At 40.3% G+C, this 20,527-nt stretch overlaps 1 protein-coding gene across 1 annotated transcript; it reads left to right on the top strand.

The window, feature by feature from the left end:
• The first annotated feature begins 258 nt into the window (after nt 1–258).
• On the top strand, nt 259–13,151 carry LOC128596363 (40S ribosomal protein S25-like). The gene is made up of 2 exons (XM_053606028.1): nt 259–649; nt 13,108–13,151. Exons 1-2 carry the CDS (start codon nt 259–261, stop codon nt 13,149–13,151), a joined length of 435 nt encoding a protein of 144 aa, XP_053462003.1.
• Nucleotides 13,152–20,527: the final 7,376 nt, after the last annotated feature.

Below are 20,527 nucleotides of genomic sequence, written 5' to 3'. Positions count from 1 at the left end.
TTCAAAGCACATAGCTGGGTGTCATGTTGCCTACCTGTAATCCTAGCACTCTGGGAGGCCAAGGTGGGTGGGTTGCTTGAGCTCAGGAGTTCAATACCAGCCCAAGCAAGAGTGAGACTCCATCTCTGCTAAAAATACAAAAACTAGTGGGGCATTGTGGCGGGCACCTGTAGAATCCAGCAGACTTAAATGAAGGAGTAAAGTTAACGGACATATTAGCTAGGCTGCTTTAGTGGCAGCTCCTCTCTGAGCTCTGCAATGCCACCCAAGGACAACAAGAAGAAAGATGGCGGAAAGTCGGCCAAGAAAGATGAGAATCCAGTAAACAAATATGGGGGCAAGTTCAAAAAGAAGAAGTGGTCCAAAGGCAAAGGTCAGGACAAGCTCACCAACCTAGTCTTGCTTGACAAAGTTCCATATGACAAACTCTGTAAGGAAGTGCCCACCTATAAGCTTATCACCCCAGCTGTGGTCCCTGAGAGCCTGAAGATTCAAGGTTCCCTGCCCAGGGCAGCCCTTCAGGAACTCCTTAGTACAGGACTTATCAAACTGGTTTCAAAGCACAGAGCTCAAGTAATTTACACAAGAAATACCAAGGGTGGAGAAGCCCCGGCTGCTGGTGAAGATGCAGGAACAGAGTCCAACAACTGTATATTTAGAAAAATAAAACTTTATTGAACAAATAAAAAAAATAATAAAGTTGGCATCACCTATACTAAGACAAAAAAAAGTCACATGCTTCATGACATAATGCACTGGAAGGCCACATCACTTCCATGGTGCTCCCCTTTTTTTTTCATAAAATGCATAACATGAATTAAATCAGGAGGAAATATCAGATGAACCCAAGTGATGGATATTCTAAAATATAAGTAGTCTATATTTCAAAAATGTCAAGATCATAAAAGGAAGAGAAGACTGGGTGATTATCACAAATTAAAGGAGGTGACTAAGACATGATGTGTGATGTACAATTAGATCCTGCACAGAAAGAGAACGTCCTTATTCTCAGGACATTCACATGGAAGTGTGTCATTGTGAAGAGGTGTGTGTGTGTGTGGGGGGGGGTTAAATTATGTGTCCAGAAAGAAACAGTACAAAATAATAAAGCAAATGTGATAAAATCTGACTCTGAGAAATCTAGATGGAGGATATATGGCAATTCTTTGTACTACTTCAAAATTCTTTTTGTAAATCTAAAATTATTTCAAAACACAGTCATGTACACCCTTAACAATGGGCATGCTTGCTGAGAACTGTGCTGCTTGGCAATTTTATTTTTATGCAAACATTATAGAGCGCACTTACACAAACCCAGATAGTATAGCCCAGTACACACCTGGGCTATTTGGTATAGTCTGTTGTTCCTAGTCTACAAACCCATACATCAATATTACTAGACCAACACAGGTAACACAAAGGTAAGTATTCATGTATCTAACTATATCTGAAACATAGAAAAGGTACAGTAAAAACATACCATTATAATATGGGACCTCTATCGTATACGTGGTCCACCACCAACTGAAAGTTCATTATGAGGCTACTGACTAACATAAAAGTTACCTTAAAAAAAACCTTCAAATTAAAAAAAAAATGCATCTAACCATATGTCAAATTGTTAATACCAACTTTCTTGCCCTTTAATACATATTTAGAGGGATATCCTCCTGGATTAAAATGAGCCATTATAATATAAGGAAAATTCACACTTCACCAGTGTTTCATTAGAGTCAACATTTGGAGTTATTGTTAGTCAGAAAAGTATTTGTCATTTTCATGCTATTTATTTTATATTGTGTGTTTTAGAGCAAAATAAGTAATTTTATTACATGTTAAAAATCAAGATTTTCAGATTAGAAAAAGGGTACAATTATGAAATCAAAGCAAATTAGAATTCTATAATGTTAAAAGGAAATTGAAAATTATCAATATGAGCTCATGATTTGTAAAACCATTTTTACTCTACCATGAAATGTCTCCCACCAGCAGTGAGCATCCCTGCACCAAGCTCGATGAGCTTTCTTAGATAAATGGCTGATTTCATACTCCAGAAATCATACTCTTAATGGGCCAGAAAACAAAAGAGCTTTTAATGCTCTGACAAAGAACACAGTGACATGGCTCCCAGTGACTGAAATAACAACTGGAATTTGAAAAACAACTGTGGAAGAGAATAATGTATTGAGTCTATGAAAATACATGGCTCCACAATGGCGTTTATAAAGCCAGAAAAAGCTCATTTTTTTCACTAGTTAAGAGGTTATTAAACCTACTTCTTAATCTGAAAATTGGTACTGAAGAAGTAAATTGGTACTGCGTTTTAAGATAACCCCTCTTGTTGGGAAAATCTCTTTCAGAAGAATGCTGGTTAACACTAGGATAAGAAACGATACCGTTCCTGTTGAAAGCCTAATGAAATAACTAACAAAGACAAAAATTGATGGGAAAGGTTGGTGGGAAATAGGCACATAGTGTGATTCTAAGAACAGGATGAAAAGAGAAAGTGAGTTCAGCCGCTGATTTAGTTAAGCCAGGAAGGAGAATTCCGTTAACACTGAACAAAATGAGAAACTGCTCCCTTTATGAGGATACTTACATGTTAGTACTTAGATGTAAACAATCAGCGCTGTCTCTTCCCTTGTATGTTAATTAACATAAGGTTCTCATATATGGTTAAGATCTTCCCCATATAGGTTTTTCTTTTCTTTTTTTTTTTTTTTGGAGCCATTGTATTCTCTAAATAAAAGCTCCAAAGTCAAACTTTGCCTTTAACCATCTTTATCTTGACAACAGGTAGAAACTCAATGCTGAGGATCTAGAAAAGGTCTCTAGTCTTTTGAGACAACAGAAGTTGATGATGTTCTACTGTTAGTTGTGGTAGCAAAGACCCACAACAAGGACATCTTTTGTTGTTGAACAGTGATTGGACCCCTGTGACCTCATCAGAATAAATTACATCCATTTTTATGTAATATTTAATATAGTGTGAATAAAAAAATCAATTCTGCACACAACTCTTATGAAAGACTCCGGGAGCAGCTAACGGAGAGACAAAGGAATGTAGGGAAATCTATTCTCTCAGGAATGCTTGTCCCTCAATTTTATTTCTTGTTGCAGATTCTATATTTAAAGGAGAAAATGGGCGGCACCTGTGGCTCAGTGGGTAGGGCGCTGGCCCCATATACTGAGGGTGGCGGGTTTAAACCTGGCCCCAACCAAACTGCAACAAAAAATAGCCAGGTGTTGGGGCAGGCGCCTATAGTCCCAACTACTGGGAGGCTGAGGCAAGAGAATTGCCTAAGCCCAAGAGCTGGAGGTTGCTGTGAGCTGTGATGGTAAGGCACTCTATGGAGGGCAACGGAGTGAAACTCTGTCTCTAAAAAATAAATAAATAAAAGCAGAAAGTGAATATTACTTTTCCAATTGCCCATTCACCAACCTGTCCATCAGGTAGATTTATATATGAAGGAAATTATTACCAAGGTCTTGCACTAATAATACCAAAAATAAAAAAAAAACAAATTAATAATTTTCAAAATGTTAGCCTGATTATGAAAATATTAGATAAAGCAATTTCCAGAGAATTAGAAGCATTTAATATTCAGAAATGCTTTAAAATAACTTTAAAAATTTACTATCACATCAGTGATGCCTTTTTTTTTTTTTTTTGTTTGCCGGGTCTGGGTTTGAACCCACTACCTCTGGCATATGGGGCCAGCGCCCTACTCCTTTGAGCCACATGCGCCACACCACATCAGTGATGTCTTAATGACTATATTATCAATCTAATACTTACATTTCACCTCATACTGCCTAACCACACTTAATTCTGTGTTGTCACAGTACTATTAGTGACATTATTACATCATGTTAGAGTTTTCAGAAAATTTCCCCAATGGCAATATCAGTGACTAGCTTAGCATTAAGAGTTTCTTGTCATTATTCCTTAGGTAAGTTCATTTAAATTGGTTGATTAGATTTATCCTCAGGCTAAAGGCAGAGTTATTTCGCGTCTTTTGACTCATTGTCCATTCTTCACAAATGCTAATCAGCAACTATTATTACAAAAAAAAGTCTCAATTTCTAGTAAAATAATTCACATGGTTATGCCGTGCAACCTTGGGAAATCATCCGGTTACGTGCCATCCACTCTTGAGTTATAAGTAGGCCATCACGTGCTAGGCCCAACAACCAGTTGTGTTTCCCTGGAGAAGACACAGGGCACTCTTGCTCATGATTTAAAGAGCACCCAAGCACTCGGGCCAGGTTTAAAGAGCAAATGACAGACCAGCTTCTAAAGGCCCTGCCTCCAGTACCAGAGACAGGACACAACTGGAAGGGAAATCGGAGGGTAGCAAAGCCCTGGTCTACTCAGAGGACCCTCCCAAATCGCAATTCCTTCCCTATTTCCTCTTTCTTGTGTTTCTCTCTTTTTCCTCCATGACTTCACCTCTGTTTTCTCTAAGGTACATGACATTGTTCTTTCACTATGCTCTAGGTCAGTGGTTCTCAACCTTCCTAATGCCGTGACCCTTTAATACAGTTCCTCATGTTGTGGTGACCCCAACCTTAAAATTATTTTTGTTGCTACTTCATAACTGTAATTTTGCTACTGTTATGAATTGTAATATAAATATCTCATACGCAGGATATATTTAGGTGACCCCTGTGAAAGGGTCGTTCAACCCTCAATAGGGTCACAACCCACAGGTTGAAAATCACGGGTCTAGTTCCTTATTCCACTTATTTTTTTTAATCACAGTTACTTAATCATATAGTTTTTTAAAAAAGAATAGAAAAGTTTATAATGGGAAACAATATCCCCTGCCTCACGCACCTTCAGTTCGAGTCCTCAAAGGCAACCATTCCTAATCATTTCTTACCTTCGGACATAAGCATCATTTTAATTCTGAATCAGGGTTATCACCATAAATCCTACAGAGCTCCAGCAGGAAATGTAAATTTTGGAGTGGACTAGAACAAGGGAGTAGAACAGAAAACAGTAAATAGAGAGTATATACATTGTCCCATGTCAAATATTTTTCAAAAAATACACTGTCCACAAAAATTAAATCTCAGGCGGCGCCTGTGGCTCAAAGGAGTAGGGCACCAGCCCCATATACTGGAGGTGGTGGGTTCAAACCTGGCCCCAGCCAAAATCTGCAAAAGAAAAAAATTAAATCTCATTTATCTGAAAGATCTACCCTACAGACAGCCAATTTGTAACCCTGATTCTAAATGATATATGTACTTATGTCACTATTATAAAACCCATGCTTTCCACTATGAAGAGAATCAGGATTTTTTTTTTTTTTTTTTTTTTTGCAGTTTTTGGCCGGGGCTGGGTTTGAACCCACAACCTCCAATATATGGGACCAGTGCCCTACTCCTTGAGCCACAGGTGCTGCCCAGAGAATCAGGATTTTTTACTTACATTTACATACTCCTCTCTCATCCTTTGTTTTAAATTTAGGCTGTTATATGAATTTTCTATATTTATTAACCTTCTATGTTTTGGTTCATCAACTTTATATAGTTTACCATTACTCTGTTAGGTTACAACTCCCACCACGGCTCCTCCTCTCTTCCATCTTCCAGTTTCAGTCACTTGGATTTTAATTTTTATGTCACTGAAGTTAATATTTATTTCTTATCTCTGACTGTGTCTAAATCTTCCATGGTTGTGCTATGGGCTGGTGATAGCTAACGCTACAGGTCAACTTTGCTGGGCCAGAGAGCTCAGCGATTTAGTCAAAGGCCACTCTGGATGTTACTGTGGAGGCGTATTTTTAGAAGAGATTAACATTTAAATAAGAAGACTTTGAGTAAGGAAGATTACCCTACACTATGTGCATGGGCCTCATCTCACTGGTTGAAGAGGAAAGACTGAGGCCCCCTAAGAAGAGGAATTCTGCCTCCAGACTCAAGTAGCAACATCAACTCTGCCCTGGGTCTCCAGCTGTCCAGCTGCCCTGCAGATTTCAGACTATCGCACCTGCTCAATCATGTGAGAGACAATGTCTTAAAATAAATCTCTCAGTAGCACATATATAAACACATCCTACTGGCTCTGTTTCTCTGAAGAACCCTGCCTAATACATAATTGATTATATTTAAAACAATAAATAGCACTCCCAGTGTATTTCTGTGACTACAATTTCCATTGTAATAATTATGTGAAGAGCATTCACCACTGAACCAGTAGTGTACCACAATCCTCTCACCCCAAGGCCAAGGTCATAATTCCTATGTCACTTAACGGAAAACACGTCTAGTGCCCAGGACAAAAGGCTTCTATTTCCTCACTGCCCATCTATGGCTTAAAATAATGTCATATTTTAATTTGCTTATATCCATTTTTTCTGACAGTTTCTTATTGCCTTTCTTTTTCTCGTTAACAGAAGATACGTGTGTTTCATCTTTGAAACCTCTGGTCACTCTATCTATTGCTTACAATGAAGCTTCATAAATTAGGTTTGAAGCATTTGTCATCTGAATTTCTTTGAAATGTACTGCTGGGTTCAATTGGCAATTTTTAGTATTTCATGTCTGTTTCTCTCTCCTTTTTTTTTTTTGGTAGAGACAGAGTCTCACTTTACCGTCTTCAGTAGAGTGCCATGATGTCACAGGACTCACAGTGACCTGTAGCTCTTGGGCTTCAGCGATTCTCCTGCCTCAGCCTACCGAGCAGCTGGGACTATAGGCGCCCGCCACAACGCCCGGCTATTTTTTGGTTGCAGTTCAGCTGGGGCTGGGTTTGAACCCGCCACCCTCGGTATATGGGGCTGGCGCATAGCTGTGTACATTAATGCAGTCATGGGGTACAATGTGCTGGTTTTATACACAATTTGAAATATTTTCATCCAACTGATTAACATACCCTTCACGGCATTTTCTTACTGTGTTAACATATTTATATTCGACATTTAATAAGTTTCACATGTACCCTTGTAACATGCACCGTAGGTGTAGTCCCACCAATTACCCTTTCCCCACCCATGCTCCCCCCCGCCCCTTCCCTCCCTTTCCCCTTTCCCCATATTCTTGAGCTATAATTGGGTTATAGCTTTAAGCTATAAATTAGTTTCATAGTGGGGCTGAGTACATTGGATACTTTTTCTTTCATTCTTGAAATACTTTGCTAAGAAGCATATGTTCCAGCTCCATCCATGTAAACATGAAAGAGGTAAAGTCTCCATCTTTCTTTAAGGCTGCATAATATTCCATGGTGTACACATACCACAATTTATTGATCCATTCGTGGGTCAATGGGTACTTGAGCTTCTTCCATGACTTAGCAATTATGAATCGGGCTGCAATAAACATTCTGGTACAAATACCTTTGTTATAGTGTGATTTTTGGTCTTCTGGATATATACCTAGTATGTTTCTCTCTTTTTCAGCTTTGTTTTACCAGAGTATGTATATACTTAAGTAACTCAGAAAAAAAAAAAATTATCCAATTGTTTGTCATTGTTATTTTATGCTCCCATTTGATAAGTTGTTGACTGTAAAATTCAAGGTCCTAGAGAAAGTTTCCAAGACATTTTAACGTTATTTTTAGGTTGTCTTCCTTACACAAAGTTTATGGGAGGCTGTTGTTTTTTTCTGGATATCTCCTAAGCCAGGCCCCTGCAGGTTGGACCAAACAACAGTGGAGTTACTTATGCTAAAAGCTATATAATCAAATGAAACTTTGAAATGGGCCAGTTTTCCAAAAAACAAGAATTCCAGTTAATCCAAGTCAGTTTAATAAAAAAGTTTGCTGTGTTTTAATCCTGTAAGGAAAGTAACTTTGAAATGCCACTTTTCTTTCTGTTCTCTTTTCTGCTTTATTCAGGCCTTTCTGGGGCTATAAACCCAATCTTTTTTGCTCAGCTCATCAGAACACTCATTCTGTTTTATAAAACGAGATACTACCCAATTCTAGAATTGAAAATAAAAGCCAATTAGCTCTTTAGCTAAATTGGTTGTCATTTTGTCTTTTGACATCTTCTAGCAGCCAGTGTTGCTAACAATAAAGTTAACACAATTGTAATTCTCATTCCTACATAGCTCTCACCTTACCCAGACTAGAAGCTTAAACAACCTGTTTGTCCTTGCTGTTCTAAAATTTATTCTTATTATTTTTTTTTTTTTTTTGTAGAGACAGAGTTTCACTTTACGGCCCTCGGTAGAGTACCATGGCATCACACAGGTCACAGCAACCTCCAACTCCTGGGCTTAAGCGATTCTCTTGCCTCAGCCTCCCGAGTAGCTGGGACTATAGGTGCCCGCCACAACGCCCAGCTATTTTTTGGTTGCAGTTCAGCTGGGGCTGGGTTTGAACCCGCCACCCTTGGTATATGGGGCCGGCGCCTTACCAACTGAGCCACAGGCGCTGCCCAAAATTTATTCATTTTTTAGTGCGAAGATTTTTAATCTCTCAGCTTTGGGAAAATTTTCCCTCTTCTCTTTTCACAATTACTCCATTTTCTGTTTTAATTTTCTAAAATTATTACCGATGTATTTGATCTCCAAACTGAGCCCTTTGTCTTTTTTCCTCCCTCAAACCCTCTTCCAATTTTTCTACTCTTTTCATTTCACTGTGTGCTAAATTTCCAAAAGAGCTTTCCTTAATCTCTGATGTTTCATAAATTTCATAACCTTTTATCATTTTTCTGATGATAGTAGTAATTGTAATTTTTTTAGAGAGCTGTGTATTCCTTGAATTTCTTTTTCTTCCTGAGTCATTTAATTCTCTTTATTTGGGGCTCTTTCATGCTTTTTTTTTTTTTAACATGTCCAGTATTCTTTGATTATCTGTACATAATTGCGAGTTGGGAGCCGGGTGTATTTTTCCAAGCACTGGTGTGCTTCTCTTCTGTTGCCTTCTGCACAGGTCTGGTTTTCCCTGCTGAGGTCTCTGCCTGAACAGGATGTCAGCTTAGAGCTCCATGCACCTGAGTAGAGATCATTTCCTTCTGCGAGGGGCTCCTGGTGCCAGAATGGAAAGAATTTTGTTCGAGGTTGCTGCGCAGACCTTAGCTGCCCTAGTTTTCCCAAGGCGAGTCATTAAACTTAGTAAGATAATTGAGTTTTTCCAGTCCTTTGCACAGCAACACACCGCTGAAGGAGTGCAGCCTCACCCCACACTCCTAGCACCTCCCTTGCATTTCTCTCCCAGCAGAGCGGAGCCTTTCACAGTTCCAAGGAACAGCTCCCTCTGTTCTTCTGTTCACCAGCCTACATGCCCTTGACTGCTATTTCTTTGCTTTGTTTTATCCAACAGCAAGATTCCCTCCCTCCCTCTCTGCCTTCCAGAAATTTATAATTTAGCATTCATTCTCTTCACTACTTGGGGTGGGTGCATTTGTGAGATGATTTCATCAGTTGCTTAAGAAGGCAGGAAAGACACAGCTGTTCTTTTAAACCAAAATACTCTTGTCCTCTTTTTATCCGCCATCCACTTCTCTGCTTTCCTTCTCCTAAACCTCATGTATTCCAGTAACTACCAGAGTTCAAACCAAATAGCTTAGTTCTCCTTTATGAGAACCCTTTATAGGACTTCTGTGTGAGTATTGTCAAAGAAGAAAAGGGATCGAAATAAAGCAATATAAATAAAGTTAATTGAGTTTTGCTGTCGGCTCAATACATTTGTATTAACAAAAATACTTTCTGGCAAGAAGGATATCTCTTGTGAAAATAAGTGACAACAGGGACAGAGAAGGGATGAAATAAGAGAACAGGGCTATCATTTGATCATTTCCACCCCTCAAATTCCTTCAAATTATACTTACTTTTTTTTTTTTTTTGAGACAGAATCTCACTATGTCACCCTCAATAGAGTGCTGTAATGTCACAGCTCACAGCAACCTCCAACTCTTGGGCTTAAGCGATTCTCTTGCCTCAGCCTCCCAAGTAGCTGGGACTATAGGCGCCCACCATAATGCCCGGCTATTTTTTGGTTGCAGTTGTCATTGTTGTTTAGCAGGCCCGGGCCAGGCTCGAACCTGCCAGCTTCAGTATATGTGGCCAGTGCCATAACCACTGAGCTACAGGCACTGAGTCTATACTTACTTTTGCTATTGTAAAAAGAGAACATTAGTTCTGTGGAATACTATGTTGCAGACTGAAAGAATCATATATAGTGATTGATGAATAGATAGATTACCACATACCTATACTGTGTGCATGTGTGTGTAGGTAAAGATTATCAAAAATATTTAAAAGATTAGAAATGGAACCTGAAGATTCTATTGTTTAGATTGGAAGGATGATGGATCCAAAGATTCCAATCTTTTCAAAGATTACCAAGAAATCACTATTACTAAGTAACAAACGATTTGCAAAAAAAAAAAAAAGAAGAAGAAAAAGAAAGAAAAGAAACAATTTGCAGGATTGGACATGCAAAATGTTAGCATTTATGTCAAAACAAAAAGGGAGAAAGAAAACTATTAATTTTCTGATGGGAGAAGTAAGTCATGACCAACCAAACTCCCACTGAGAGGAACTAGAGAAGCTGGAGATAAAACGCCGAGTAAGAAAACACATCAAACGCAGAGCTGAGGTGTTTAAAGGCAGCACAAGAGCCCTGGGTCACCAGGAGCCAGAGAGAAATGAGGCGAAACAGGAACACCAGGCGGAGCTGATTCTGCAGTTACTTTCTCAACAAAGCAATGGCCAGTTCTGAGTACAGACAGAAGGGTGCAAATCAGGGCTTTCCTTCAAAGGGCTACTGTCAGGGAACAAGGAATCAGTGGAGAGCTGGGCAGCCTCACTCACACACTATGTTTCCCCCAGGTCATGGGCTATATTGGGGGGCAAAGTGAGGTGACAAAAATTCTCTGAAGAGCAGAGTGTAGCTTTCAATACTTTCATGAGACAAAGATCAGATTTGGGGGCTCACAGGAGTTGGGGCTCTAGAAAATTCTGCAGACTTCCTGATGCAAACCCTGGAGGACCAGAGTCGTCAAGAAGGGGACAGAGCCTTAGCAAAGATCCACTGACCCAGACGGAGGTGGCAGCAAGTCACTCTCAGACAGATCTGCATGCTGCCAGTGAGGGCTTGAATGGCAAGGCAGGCAGAGCCTGTGCTCCTGGGGCAAGTGTAACAGCACATTTTCTTGTTTGACCTCCATTGGTGAGTAGCACAGGCTGCTTCTCTTGCCTCATTAGGCACCCACTAGGAGGAAATAATAACTGTCTCTACACCCTGACAACAAATGACCAGATTATCAAGTCCTCTGAGTATATACAGGACATCTCAGAATACTGTCCCTGCTCTCAAAAATGTTATGAACATGACCTGCCTCTAGCTTGCTTAAACCGATGGGATTTCTGAACAGCCTCGGTCAAGGCTCTTTGAAGTATTATTTGAGTTTAGTGCCTGCCCGCTCTGATGATCAGAGATAATACCAATTATAGATGGAGAGGCTAGTTCACAATGCGAATGAGAAGAGGCTGTGCTTTCCAAAGCAAAGTGCCCAGTTCTTAAAGGTTTAGACATTCTTACCTTTATGTTTTCAGAAGATAAAATGAAATTTTAGAAACATTAAGAAACATGTGGCTGGGCTCGGCACCCATAGCTCCATGGTTAGGGCACTGGCCACATACACCAGGGCTGGTGGGTCTGAACCTGATCCAGGCCTGCTAAAAACAACAATGACAAATACAACACAAACAAAAATAGCCGGGCATTGTGGCAGGTGCCTATAGTCCCAGCACTTGGGAGGCTGAAGCAAGAGAATCCCTTAAGCCCAAGAGTTTGAGGTTGCTGTGAGCTGTGATGCCACAGCACTCTACCAAGGGTGACATAGTGAGAGTCTATCTCAAAAAAAGAACAAAAGGAAAGAAACATGTTACTGGGTGTTGTGGCTCATATCTGTGAACCCCAGCACTTTTGGAGTCCAATACAGGAGGATTCCTTGAGGCTAGGAATTCAAGGACAGCGTGGACAACACAGCAAGATACTATCTCTACAAAAAAAATTAAAAATAAATAAAAAAAAAAGAAGCTCCCATGTCTGAGAGTCAAACTCCGGTGTGTCTATTTCTATTGCAGAAAAGTGTCCAAAAAAATCACTCGTATCAAGCCATCATGGTTTAAAGTATTGGATATTATAAGAATTTTAATCGTGTCCATATTCAAAACCTGGTACAGAAGCTATAAAGTGGCATGAATTGTCAAGGCTGTACCTTGAATCTAGGGCATCAATAAGGAAGTGAAATTTAACAATGACGATGAAGAGGGACTTTTGCATGGAAGAGGCAGGTTAGAAATAGGGAGGAAGGATTTGATGCAACATTTAGTACAGGCTAAGTTATGCTGAGTAATGACCCCAAAACTCAGGAGCTTAAAACCACAAAGATTTATTTCTTTCCAATACTGCACATCAATGTGCATCAGCTTGGGTGTCAGTTGTCTTTCCAAGAATCAGAACAGGCCAGCATCCCCTATCTTGAAATAGGGGATATCTTGTCACCGAGACAAAAGTTAAAAGAACTTGGGAAAGTATATACTGGATCTTGAAGTGCCTTTTCAGGATGAGCATACAAATTTTAAAATCACATTTCATTAACTAAAGGGCATTTCCCAGACACCAGGACCCTGCAGCCCGGGAGAGGCAGTGCAGTCCCACCGTAGCTGGTCAGAAGAGAGAATCAGAGGACCTCAGTCTGTCAACAACCCTGACTTTCACCACGTGATGAAACCCTCTTGAATGTTGCTTTTCTTGTCACCAAAGTAACCAAAAGCATTAACTATATCACACAGATAGTCAGAACAAAAATGTTCATTTATGAGCTCCTAATACATGAGTCAATATGAAAGTTTTGAGATACACAAAAATCAAGAACTGTAACATCTGTGCAGACAGAAACAAACAAAGCCCCACCCACAACACCAATAAGCCCAGCAAGCTGAAACTTGCCCAGGGGAAGCCGAAGCTGTACACTGTGGTTCTTGGAAGTGAAATAATGGACCATCGGGCCATCTGTCTCAAAAGTTTTGTAGGGACCTACGTTTGCAGAAGGCACCCTCGTGGACCCATTCAGAATTATTGTCCCCATAAGTCAAAAGAGAATCTGGGGCTCTGAAACATTAAATAAAGGCTTTGGGTTTCAGACTGTGCACAAGAACATGCCTATGGCTTTCATCCCTACTCCTAAAGCCTTTGGAATGAAGGCAAAGAACAAAAGAGAATAAATTTGCCCACAGGATAATGAGAGGGAAGGAACACTAGCAACCACGGATAAGAGATTTACTGAATTTCTCAGAAAATCATGGCTGGATAAAACAGAGAGGAAGCGAGGACTCTTGCAAAGTCACCTGCTAACTCTGCGTGCTCAGGTGGGGCGGGGGGGCTGGAAAAAATGACAGAAAGCCAGGAGACTCATTGTGGTGAAGTCTGGGAACAGTTTTCTAGCCAGCCTGCAGAAACCTCGTCCCTTCCCATATGTGCAAACCACCTGGTCAGGACGACATTTGTCATGAGCGTCTCCCGAGAATCTGCTTTCTGAAGTAACTGAACAATTTTCCAGGGGAAGGCGTGAGTTCCCGTTGTGTGTGGGGGGCTCCTCTTGTCTCTGCCATTTGGCAGGCGTGGTGGAGGAGCCCCCTGCCTGCGGCTTCTCACCTGTGCGTGCTGAAGGGCAGCATCCTCCATTAGCTCCATTACAGGGCTCGCTGGGTCATCACCAGGCTCATCCTCATTCTCATCATTCTAAGAAAATAACAGCTAAAATCAGGCACATTGTACAGGCTAAATCAATGATACTCCTGTTTCTGCCCGATTATGGACCAACGCGACAGTGGAAGAAGTTCATCCAACAAAGAGTAAAATAGCGGCTTTGTTAACAGAAACCATTTTTTAAACTGGAAGACCTGAGTTAGGTCTGCAGTAACAACAGGTGTCACACTAACACCCCCCCACACACACACTAGGCAGTCTTCCTACCAAGGGCTGGCTCCTCCTGCCTGAGAGCAGAGCAAAAGGCATGCTCTCTCCATGCAGACTGGCCCCGGGAGAACGAAGAGAAAGGAAGGGGCAAAGGACATGTGACGTTCTTCCTGCCAAACCCACCCATCATGCTAGTCATTGCTCGCCCTTGGCAGGCGTGAATGATGGGCTAAGAAATCAGGAGTGTTATTCTATAAATTTTTTTAACATTTTTTTTATTATTAAATCATAGCTGTGTACCTTAATGCAATCATGGGGCACCATACACTGGTTTTATAGACCATTTGACACATTTTCATCACACTGGTTAACATAGCCTTCCTGGCATTTTCTTAGTTATTGTGTTAAGACATTTACATTCCACAGGGAGTGCTATTCTGATCAGCATCCCTACAATAGAAACAGAAAGCCAGACCAGAGGAGGTCGCTCCTCCTGATGCCTTATACAAAGCCATTCTGGGTTGGTTCTTTGGCTTTAATTACTCAGGGCATTCAATCCAGGATCTTGGTTTCATAGCAGACGCAGGAGACTATGCAGCCAACCAAGGAATAATGAGGCAGCTAACAATTAGCCACCCCCGGAAGCCACCATGCCCTGCAAAAAGATGAAGCCTGGGAGTCTGGGTCGCCCAGAAGAATCCAGGACTATGATGGGCATAACCTTTGGAGCTGAAGACACGGAAAGAGAAGGAAAACTCAGAAATACTGATGCGGGAATGGAGGAGGGTAAACGCCCTAGTTTCTCTTGTTTGCTTCTGTCCTCCAACAGTGCCTCCCTTTGGCCAAACTGAGCCAGAAAGTGCAGCCGGGCAGCCCTGCTCGCATAGCAGGATGGAGCTAAGGCCAAACAGGCCCAGAACTTTCATGAAGGCTGACATTTTCACACACACGCTGTGCTCTCATTTAATTCCTGCAACTCTATAAGCAAGGAAGGTGTTTCCTATTGTTATTAACACATTGCATGGGCCAGTAGCCTGCTTCAAGTTGAGCTGATGTAATAACAACTCATAATAATAAAGGAGGGTAGCTGTCTTTGCAGTGTAATCAACAATGTTTCAAACCGACAAATGGATACCTAAATGTATAGTAATACTCCTCAGGGTTCTAGAAGTAATCAGCAGGACTAAATCGAGAAATAGTTAAGAATGGTCATCTCCATGCAGTAAGAGAAGGTGGGTGCTAGAAAATTCTGATTTATATTTTATCATTTGTTACAATATCTGGATTTGGGGCCAAGTTCCTAATTTCTTAAGAGAAAGTTCATTGGTTGAGCTAATCTCTTTGGACTCTAAAATTCATGCTTTTACATTGTATTCCACAGTTTTATTGCTGGGATTGGCCTGTAAATAATCTCTCTGACACCAGATTAACCCCCCTGTTAGCACGTAACGTTCACTAGACAATCAGCCTGCATGGCAGGAAGCCCCGGGAAGGGCGATTGCCTGGGGCCCCACGGGCAAAATAGTGTGAAGCTTGGGGATTCAACCTGCAAACAGCAGCCCCGCCTCTGAGTGCTTCTTCATCAACCAGAATAAGTATCCGAAGGGCATTGATTGCTGCATAAACAGCTACTGTTAGACGCTGTCAACCTAGATTCTGATTGCCAGTTATTTATTGGGAGAGGTTGCCAGCAATTTTTCCAACACGTGTTTCAATAACTGAACTTTTCATGTGAGGAGTGAGTACAGGATAAATGATATAATCAGATGATGTGCTTGGCTTTTTGCAATATTTCTAATCAGTGAGAAGGTAATTAACAAAATTATGATGTAAACTCCCATGTACTCTTTCCTCACCTCAGTGATCACCTGGTAAATCCAAGTAAAATCCCAAACATATCACCCTTAAAGTACTCTTGACTAATCCTCTAAGAACTCAGTTAATTACTTCTATTTCTTCTGTAAAAGGGAACGAAATAAAAAAAAGTATGGCTTTGGAACCTATGTGACTTAGTCTTCAATCTCTTTACCATAGTTTGTGGCAAAGAAAAATTATGATTCCACTTCACTTTCTCTTCTTCTTCCTCCCTGAATCCTGGGGGGAGGGGGTCTTTTTGTATGGAGATACCGTTTATAGCAATGCCAGTTACTTATCCTGGAAGAGGTGGTCAGCGTTAGCAAGGGAAAGACTTGTCTCGTACCTGGGTTGGTCTCAGAGACCTAAAATCTCCCACCCAAGGCACAGGGGGATCCTGCTGATGCTCTTTGAGGATGGAATAGGTGGAGGGCTCAGGAAGTCAGGTGCAACTTCAGGAGCCTGAGCCTGGGCGGTCACTCAGGATGCCATGCTCACAGGGACCCTGTAATTACTTGGCTCTTCTGTTGCCATCTTGAAATTTTTAAGAATTTCTAAATAGAAGGCCATGTGCTTTTGTTTTCCCCAGATCCCAGAAACCATGCAGTTGGTCCTGAGTTGAGGAAGGGGCTCTAGGATGGAGCCAAGACCCTTGGGGTTAGGGTTGAGGGGATATGGGTAGTAATCAAAAGAGACAAAAAGATAAGACCCCAAGTTCAGCGGCACTCTCTTAGACCGAACAGGAAAAGAAAAGAAGTGATTATTGACTATTGACTATGAATATTTACAAATATTCATTCTAGACTCAGAGAATATTTGTGATGATGTGCTATTAAACTAGTTTCTGTCTGCTAAAGAACTACAGTAGAACCCTCCTAGCTGACCACCTCCCTAGACTGATCATCTCCTTAAACTGACCTGATTGTCATAGAGCAGACATGCAGCACATGTACATACCAGCACATAGGCCATTTTCCTTTTGTTGAACACCTTCATATGTTAATCGGTTTATCACAGTCCCTTCGGTAGTCACCTTACAGAGATTCCACTATATACCCACAGGCTTGGTTTCCCTAACCACTATAGAGGGGGTGGATTTTCTTTAATTCATATCAACAGTCAAATCAATGTGTTCTTCCACCAAAAAACTCACATTTATTCTTATTTATGCAAGCTACTTATTTCCATCTTACTTTTTGTTTATTATTTCTTTTCCTTTTTCCATTTTTTTGTTATTTTGTTATCTGACATGTTAATATACATGGTGTTCCCAATGTCACCCCTACAGTAACCATACTTGGGGAAAATGGGAAATTGTAGGTAAATGTACCTTTATGTATAAATATTCGTTAAAAATTTTTACAGAAAGGGGCCCCAACATATGGAGAACATTTTGTAAATAAATTGTAAAATGTTGTACATTTAGCTACAATTTCCCATTTTCCCTAAGTCTGGGGACTGTAGGGGTGACTCTGGGGGCACTCATGTGACATATTTACCACAATGTTATTTGGCATTATCAGGACAGTAATCCACAGCTAACTTAGCATTTCTGCCATAGCTCTGAATTCCATTAATGATTTCTTTTCTAGAACTTAAAATCAGGGCGGCGCCTGTGGCTCAAGGAGTAGGGCACTGGTCCCATATGCCAGAGGTGGCAGGTTCAAACCTAGCCCCAACTAAAAACCACAAAAAAAAAAAAAAAAAAAAAACCTTACAATCAGATACATCTCTCTCTTATTATTTGAAAATCATTAATTAACTTCTTTCCAATAAGTACTATTTTCCTCACTAAGGTTTAGTGTTGCGACTTACCTTTATTCAGTGCTCCCTACTGGTAAGGTAGGACTTTTAAAATATCTGTGCTTCCCTGTGGCTCAGTGAGTAGAGTGCCGGCCCCATATGCCGAAGGTGGCGGGTTCAAACCCAGCCCCGGCCAAATTGCAACAAAAAAATAGCCGGGCGTTGTGGCAGGCGCCTGTAGTCCCAGCTGCTCGGGAGGCTGAGGCAAGAGAATAGCATAAGCTCAAGAGTTAGAGGTTGCTGTGAGCTGTGTGATGCCACGGCACTCTACCTGAGGGTGGTATGTGAGACTCTGTCTCTACAAAAAAAAAAAATCTGTGCTTCCCTCTCCTCCTCTCCTTCCCTGCTCTACAGAGACAACTTCGCTCATATCCTGCCCCCAAGGCAAACTTCAGATTTTATCTGTAGTACTTATAAACAATTTTAAATATATGGGCGGTGCCTGTGGCTCAGTGAGTAGGGTGCCGGCCCCATATACTGAGGGTGGCGGGTTCGAACCCAGCCCCCGCCAAACTGCAACAAAAAATAGCCGGGCGTTGTGGCAGGCGCCTCTGGTCTCAGCTGCTCGGGAGGCTGAGGCAAGAGAATCGCTTAAGTCCAAGAGTTGGAGGTTGCTGTGAGTTGTGACACCTCAGCACTCTACACAATGGTGATAAAGTGAAACTCTGTCTCTAAATTAAAAAATATATATATTAAATATGATCTTTTAATCAAACCATGACAAAATAATTAACATTTTTAATTGCATCTCCTTATAACAAAAACAGATTTTTTTCTAATTTAAGGTAAAAACTATACTGTCATAAAACAAAAAATACAAATAGTTTATGTATTTTGGAGGTATCAAGTAAGAAGAAAGAGCAACTGTTTTTACCTTTGTTCAAAAAACTGTACATGATCAAATTGCCACAAGCTATGGGTATCTTAACAGAGAAAGTTTCCTTAAACTTTGAGAACAAAACATTTAAGTAAGGACCCAACTGTGTTTCAAGTAAAAGTCATGAAAATCAGAATTTTATCTAAAATTAATTTTGGCTTGGCTTGATCTTGAACAGCAGTTTCATGAACCCATCAGTTATTTTATTGGTTTCGGAAATTTTTATTTAGTTCATTGATGTTAAAGTTATTTGAAACCTTTATCAAGTATAATTGTGAGAGTCTTTTTTTTCTGAATCTAATTGCAAATACCTTTAAGGAAGAATAAACACTGCCGAATAAAAACTCAGAATAGTCATGGTTAAAGTCTGTTGAAAGTTCAGCAACTGACAAGGAAATTTAGGTATTTTTATTATACACAGCATTTTCAGATAACCAGAATCATGGCTGACAGCATCCATCAGGACCATTAGATATTTATAAATTATATATAATTTTAGAACACACCAATATCATATTCATATGAACAGAATTTTAAGAAGATTTAGTATCATTTTATTATTTGACATTGTTTATCATACAATCCAACATATCAAATAAGCCGAATGAAAGACACATCCTTTGATGCTTTCCAGGGGTCCAACTGAGAAATCCCAAAGTCAATTTTAGGTTAAAAAGACTTCAATTAGAATTTACTTTTGAGGATGTTTATCGAAGATGTTTAAAACATTTAATTAAAGTAGAATTACATGACATTTAGTATGAAAGTCGTTTGCTCAATCAGAGTGATAATCAAAAGACTTCAAAAGCAAATATAAAAGATGTACATAATCGAGAGAAAATAAAAAGCTTAGACCTGTATTAAAGATAACTTTGGGTTTTTAATTAGTCAAAAGCCTAATGAAGACAGCAGAAGGCACAAGATGGTGTTTTCCACAGCATAACACAAAAATTCTGGTTTCTAAAGTTGATTGCTTAGAAAGTAAAGAAAGCCTGGGTACAGTGACTCAGGCCTATAATCTTAGCACCCTGGGAGGCCCAAGCGTGCAGATTGCTTGAGCTCAGGAGTTCACGACCACCCTAGTCTCCACTAAAAATAGAAAAAATTAACCAGACGTTGCAGGAGGAGCCTCTAGTGCCAGTTACTTGGGAGGGAATAGATTGGTTAAGCCCGGGAGTTTGAAGTTGCTGTGTGCTATGATGACGCCACAGCACTCTACCCAGGGCAACAGAGTGAGGCTCTGTCTCAAATAAAAGATAAAATAATAATAATAATTTAAAAAAGAAAAAGTAAAGAAAAACCTTCTACAGTATGACTGCTTCTCCTTACAAGGAAGCCTGTTTGGATAACCTGGAATTCACACTTATGAAAAGGTACTTAGATTTGCCTAGACACTGGCAGGGTGTGTCTCCAAGATTGAGCTTATATCTTATTGGAGAAGAATAATGTAAACAAGAAAACCAGTACATCGGTGGGCATGATGGCTTTTAGAAAAAGTAAAAGCACTTGAAATTGTCTAGTTACCTAGAATAATTTAGACAAATCAAGAAAAGTCAACAATATAGAATCCAGTTCAGACAAATAAACCTTCCCAGCAATAGGCCGTAGTATAGTCAGAACTGGGGGCAGGGGGAAGCACCAGGGAATGATGAAAACGTTGAGGGAAGGAGTCACCAGTTCAGCTAAGTAAGAAGATGTACCCTTGCAAGGATGCAAGGAGCGAAGAGAAGCAAACGGGGTGACGCGTGACTTGCAAATTGCCCGAATCTGAAAAGCTTTACAAGTGAAGTTTTATCTCAAGAGATGAAATTATCATTTTAAATGAAGCGGACAGCACTTCCAACTTGAAAACAGGCTAAGAGGATGGTTGAAAGTTGAAAGAAAAATATTTTAGGATTCAAATCAAAGCTTCTCACAATTCTTTTACTAAGAGCAGATCAACATTCTAAGAAACCTGTGCTGTTCCAAGCACAGAGGATCAGAGCATGTCTTACGCCAGTGTCTTCCTGACACAGATGTTCAGTTGTCAGAAAAACTTATGAACAGTCAGTGTCAACCAATCTGATCACACACAGAACTCCTTCCAAAGACCCATTCTTTACAAACCTGTC

Source organism: Nycticebus coucang, chromosome 10 (assembly GCF_027406575.1).
Source record: "Nycticebus coucang isolate mNycCou1 chromosome 10, mNycCou1.pri, whole genome shotgun sequence".
Taxonomy (NCBI): Eukaryota; Metazoa; Chordata; class Mammalia; order Primates; family Lorisidae; genus Nycticebus; species Nycticebus coucang.
Note: the sequence above shows the minus strand (reverse complement) of the source record. Positions and strands in the feature narration are given on the sequence as shown.